Raw genomic sequence first — 6,379 nt, forward strand, 5'->3', positions numbered from 1 at the left:
ACACAAACACATACATATATATATATATATATATATATATATATATATATATATATATATATATATATATATATATATATATATGAATATATGCACATATATGTATGTATATATATGTATATGTATATATGTATATACATATATATATATTATGTCTATATGTATATTTTTTTCATATAGGTAGATCGATAGTTACACAACACATAAGAAAACCGATTTTTCATCTTATTATCATATACATTTCCAATCAAAAATGTAACTAGAACTGTCCTTTAAAATCTCATGAGCACTATTACATTTTATTTTACATATTTATTTATTTATTTATTTATTTATTTATTTATTTATTTATTCATCTATCTATTTCTATCCAAATCGAGTTTTAGAACCTATTAGAACCCTAAGGACGAATAGAGGAATGCGAGGGAAAATAAATCGAAAATCCTTTTTAAAACGAAAATGTCTGCCCTCAATAATGGCAAATAGGTTTAAAAACGAAATTGTGAATCGTTGATCCCACTTCACCGGATGGTAGTTTATAAATATATTTTCCATACAGGTATAACAGGAATTCAGTATCCGTTAAGTTTAGATTTATATAAGCGTGAAACCCTTTGGAGGTCACGTTGATATATATATATATATATATATATATATATATATATATATATATATATATATTTCAGTAATATGATATACATATATAAGATGTATAGATGTGTGTGTGTGTGTGTGTGTATTTGTGTGTGTGTGTGTGTGTGTGTATTTGTGTGTGTGTGTGTGTATTTGTGTGTGTGTGTGTGTGTGTGTGTATGTGTATGTATGTATGTATGTATGTATGTATGTATGTATGCATGTATGTATGTGTGTATGTATGCATGTGTGTATGTGTGTTTGTGTGTGTGTCGTGCACTGAATGTATGTAAACGTCCTCATATTTATTAATTCATTTTCTGAAATCTAGCCACATCAAAAGGATAACAGTTACTGATAATGATAATAATGATAGCTTTACCCTGAGGGAGGCGCACGGGGTCGGGTCCTTCGCAAGGATCCTGGTCGTGGTGGTCCTCCCTGGGCCACGCCCTTCGCTCCGCAGCCTTGGTCCTGGGGATTCCTTCTCCTTCCTCAGTTCGCGCAGGTGATGACGTCAGGGCAGGTGATGACGTCAGGGTAGGTAATGCCGTCAGGGCAGGTGATGATGTCAGGGCAGGTGATGTCAGGGCAGGTGATGACGTCAGGAGAGGAGAGTACGTCAGGGTAAGTGATGATGTCTGGGCAGGTGATGATGTCAGGGTAGGTGATGATGTCAGGGCAGGTGATGACGTCAGGGTAGGTGATGATGTCAGGGCAGGTGATGACGCCATGGCAGGTGATGACGTCATGACAGGTGATGTCAGAGCAGGTGATGACGTCATGGTAGGTGATGACGTCAGGGCAGGTGATGACGTCAGGACAGATGGTGACGTCAGCCTCAGTGGATTCGTTAGATACAACGTAAATTATTTCCTTAGCCTTAGGGAAATCTTCATCGTCACTCGGAAGCACGTGTTTTTGAAGGGAAAAGCATGGTAGCAGAAAGATTAAAAAAAAAAAAAAAAAAAAAAAATCATAAATAAAAATAAATAAAAATTAAAAAAAAACGGTTCGTAAACACTGGGACGCGTCAGTAATTTCCAAAGGGGGGGGGGGGGGTGCGAGTCTCTGTAAGTAAAGTATTTGTGTATGCCTGAGTATGTGTTAACGAGGATCGTGTTACAGGTGTGTTCCCACATTGACGAGGTAAGTGTTCCCGAAATACATATGGTTGGCGTCAGCTTGTTCGAGAGGATACTCGCACATCTGATTCAGTTCGCTTTGTGCTAGCAGCAAACAATCATACAAGGGGTGGTATCTGTCAGAGGTAAATATCCATTATTATGATTATTGTCATTAATGATGTTTTGCTTTTGGTGTATTACTATTGCTATTATCATTATCATCACTGAGATGATGATGATGATGATGAGGATAATGGAGATAAAGAAGAAGAAGAAGATGATGATGATGATGATGATGATGATGATGATGATGATGATGATGATGATGATGATGATGATGATGATGATGATGATGATGATGATGATGATGATGATGATGATGATCATCATCATCATCATCATCATCATCATCATCATCATCATCATCATCATCATCATCATCCTCATTGTCATCATCATAACCATCATCATCACATCATCACATCATCACATCATCATCATCATCATCATCATCATTATTTATTATTGTTGTTGTTATCATGATTATTATAATTATTATTATCATCGTTAGCCCGCTAAGGTTTATTTTATTTTATTTTAGTATCTTAATTTATTCAGCCTCTTCAGAATACTCATATACAGTAGGCTGAGTACTTACATTTATCTTGTAGAAATGGTTATGTAAATTAACAAATATTTGTCATTTAATCATAAAGAAAAAATACATTTTACAAGGTATGCATAAGAATGCTTTTCATAGTAAGAGAAAGAAACAGAAGTAAAACAGACGACTTGGCGATCTCTAGGGGATACTATGATATTTCTACATTTCAGGTGGGGGGGGATACAATATTATCACATAAGGGATATAATTCTTATTATTCGAATTATCATCCTCTTTACTTGTAGTCATTTTCATTGCTTTGTATTTCATCATTTTTACTCTACATTTACCACAGTTTTCACTAGCTTAAGCTTTTTTTTTCAGAAGGATCCATTAGTTGAAGGACTACAGTACTACCAACGAGACAAATATAACACGCAAGATAGAGGAAGTCAGAAAGTCGACAGTTTTCGCTCGCTGATAAAAATTGCCATCTTATTTCGTCTCTTATGAAAAGGAGGGGGGGAGGGAAAGCAAGAGAAACCCACAAGGGAAGAACACAAGGACTCAACGCCTGACTCCTGTTTTCCTTCTGTTTCGCGTCATTCGACTGGATCAATATTGCGAATATGTTCCACAACTTAGAAGAGCAAAAGCTGTACCGTTGTGCCGTATGCGGCGTGACATTCAAGAAAAAGTTTAACCTATTACTTCATGAAAAAAGGCACACAGGGGAGAAACCCTATCAATGTGAAATATGTGGAGCCAGTTTTCCCCGGAAAGGGAGTCTCAAGCGGCATTTTCGGACACATACCGGCGAAAAGCTGCACAGCTGCATGTCCTGCGATAAAACGTTTGCTTACAAAAGTAGCCTCGTACAGCATTACAAGTGGCATGCTGGGGAGAAACCCTATGAATGCTACGACTGCGGCAAAACTTTTACCAGAAAGAACACTCTGATTCAGCACATCCCTTTACACACTGGGGAGAAACCCTTCGAGTGTAACTACTGTAACAGTGTATTTTCCCGAAAGGTTAGACTACTCCACCACATATGGCAACACAATGGAGACTGGCCTTATAAATGCAGTTCTTGTGACAAGGGATTTCCCGACAGAAATGCTTTGGTCACTCATGAAAGAATCCATACAGGCGAGAGACCCTACATATGTAACATATGCAATAAAGGATACACATCCAAGAGTAACCTGGGTCGGCATCTGAAGTGTCACAACTACTCTGAAGATGAACAAGCATCCTCGTCATCCTCTCCGATTACAGCTGAGGACAATTCGACTCGCAGGAAAGACGAGAAATTTATGTGCCACATTTGCCTACAAAAATTTGTCTTCCGACGTGAGCTGGTTAATCATATGAAGAATCACGCACAAGGGAAACGTTCTGAGGACGAAAAGTTGGAAAAGACATCAGGGATCCCAGCGTCTTTTTACAATGAGGTTACAACATATTCACAAACAGCAGACGAGAATGACCGGCTTACTGAACAACTGCGTTCGTCGACAATCCTTAAGAAAGACCATGCATTAGAATGCAAGATGGAACGGCTTTCCGTTGCTCCTGACAATAAAAAAGTGACGGACACCAGTAGTCACCAACGCAAGACTTCTTCAAAGAGAAATCACCCCAGACAGCAATCAAATAGCCACATTTCCAGTACAACACCACCTCTCAGGTGTCAAGATCTCCCTCCGTCCAACCAGAAGGCTAAGGAAGTCACAGCTGCAGAGGAAAGAGGGGAGTTGGGAGACCAAAGGAAACCCAAAGATATGCAAAGACCTGAACGTCGCAGCAGGGATACCCTCACGGCGCACGCATTAAGGACAGAGAGAACCATAGTTCTCGATGTCAGAACCGACTGCCTGACGAAAGCAGAGTGCGACCGAATCCTCTTTTCCTCGGGCACCGTGCGTATCAGAAGTCCCTCGCCTTGTGAGAACTGTGCATTCAGAACAAGAGATGAACACCTGTCTTTGGACACCGGCAGAGAATATACCGACGGGGAAAAAGACCAAACACTGAACAATTTAGCCGACACAGATATCGTTGAAGGGCTGGAAAACAATGGAATTACGCAAGTGGGGTCACTCAATACCACGGAAGCAAATGGTGGTAGCTATTTGGCAGTGAAAAAAGAGGCGAATGTAGGCCAATGCTTTGAGTACCATGGCTATCATTCCTCTGTCAAAGAAGAAATAGAATTCACCGAATTTACTGATGATACTTTTTAAGGTCAGTATTGTCTCCAGTCTCCAGTACTGTGTCTATATTACTTATTATTGGTAATAGTATTAGGATCAGGATCATTACTATTCCTGTTGTCCTTACACACATGAGTAACATCTGTAGTTTGACGGCGAAATTTGCAGTTGTTCATTTTCCACTACAATTATTATGATTGTGCTATATCAATATTAATAACAATAGTAATTAATACTATCATTATTAATATTGTAATTATTAGTATTATTTTTACTATTATCTTTATAATCTTAGCAATCAAAATAATTATAATAACAATATGATTGTCCGGGTTCAGTGTAATCTTAGAGTAGTCTTGCTCACCCCTTTGTTCTTTTATATGATCCATTTAAATATGGGTCAATCGAGGTTTGAATAAAAATATATAACAGTTTGTTCACTGTATTATTCAAAATAGAATATACATATACGAATACACAAAACGAAATTGAAAGGATTTCCTGAAGAAGTAAAAACAGCCTTATTCCTTAAGTATACACACAAAGAATACACAATCTTTCTGATCAATAACTTCATGGGTATGCACTACAGAAAGGAGATCGGGGACTCGATATTGGCCTGCGCCCACGAACAGATGCACACTGTAGATTTGGGCGTTCGGTATGGGCTTACACCCACGACATGAAATATGAGTAACCTGGTCGTGAAGACGGGCTGTTCGTTTCTGAGTAATATTTTGTCAATAAGTTCGTGCATCAAAATCATTCATGGAGACTGAAAACAAAGAAATCCATATTCAAACTTTCGCTTATCACATACCCTTCACTATGGGTAATTTTAGTGTCTTCACTGATTTTTACCAAGAATTTTTTTTTTTTTTTTTTGCATAGAAACACAAAGTTGCAAAAATACATGAAGTGAACGGGTGTAGAGATCGGAGCCAAGTGGCAGGTCGTGCTGTCGTGGTCGCCGACGTCACTCTTGTTCGTGAACGCTGACGAGGAGATGCAAATGGCTCGACCACCCAAATCCTCACGCACAGCCAGTCATTAACATTTACATATTGAAACCATCACTAACCCTTTAGAGTGATACTACTGTTATTATTGCTATCAATGTGATCGTTGTTATTGTTGTCGATAATATCATTCTTGATTGTATCTTTCATCAGAGCTGATGACTCAGTTTCTTCACGCTGCCCCTGTAAGCAATCTAAATGAAATGATAAGAAATACTCAACATACTCTTACAGAAGCAAAAATATATTTTGACAAAAACGGCCTCATACTAAATCCTGACAAAACTCAATGCATCTTTATAGGCAGTCGGCAAAACATAGCCAAAATCCCTTTAAACACAACCATAGAATTTGAAGGCTATCAAATTAAACCAAGCACTTCTGTGAAAAATCTAGGAGTACACATAGACAGATACATGACTTTCGAGACACACATTGACAACATTCACAAAAAAGTAATAGGCACGCTGATATACCTAACTCACATAAAAAACAAAATCCCCACTGAGACGAGAATTATTGTTGTTCAGTCCCTTGCACTCAGCATTATAAACTATTGTTCCAACATATGGGGTTCAACCAACAAAACTCAAATACAGAAAGCACAAAAACTACAAAACTTTGCCGCAAGAGTGGCAATAGGCAACGTAAATAAACATGACCACATAACCCCACACTTAAAAAAAATGAAATGGCTAAAAGTTCAACAAAAATGTCAATTTGATACATGTATACTCATTCATAAATTCATAAAGGGCGACTATCCTCATTGGTTAA

The 6,379-nt window shown here is 38.0% G+C and overlaps 1 protein-coding gene across 1 annotated transcript; it reads left to right on the forward strand.

Annotated features, from left to right (window-relative positions):
- The first annotated feature begins 1,320 nt into the window (after positions 1-1,320).
- On the forward strand, positions 1,321-4,806 carry LOC119591528 (zinc finger protein 883-like). Its single transcript, XM_037940280.1, has 2 exons — positions 1,321-1,903; positions 2,749-4,806. Exon 2 carries the CDS (start codon positions 2,994-2,996, stop codon positions 4,611-4,613), a length of 1,620 nt encoding a protein of 539 aa, XP_037796208.1. The 5' UTR covers positions 1,321-1,903; positions 2,749-2,993; the 3' UTR covers positions 4,614-4,806.
- Positions 4,807-6,379: the final 1,573 nt, after the last annotated feature.

Source organism: Penaeus monodon, chromosome 3 (genome assembly GCF_015228065.2).
Source record: "Penaeus monodon isolate SGIC_2016 chromosome 3, NSTDA_Pmon_1, whole genome shotgun sequence".
NCBI classification, from domain to species: Eukaryota; Metazoa; Arthropoda; class Malacostraca; order Decapoda; family Penaeidae; genus Penaeus; species Penaeus monodon.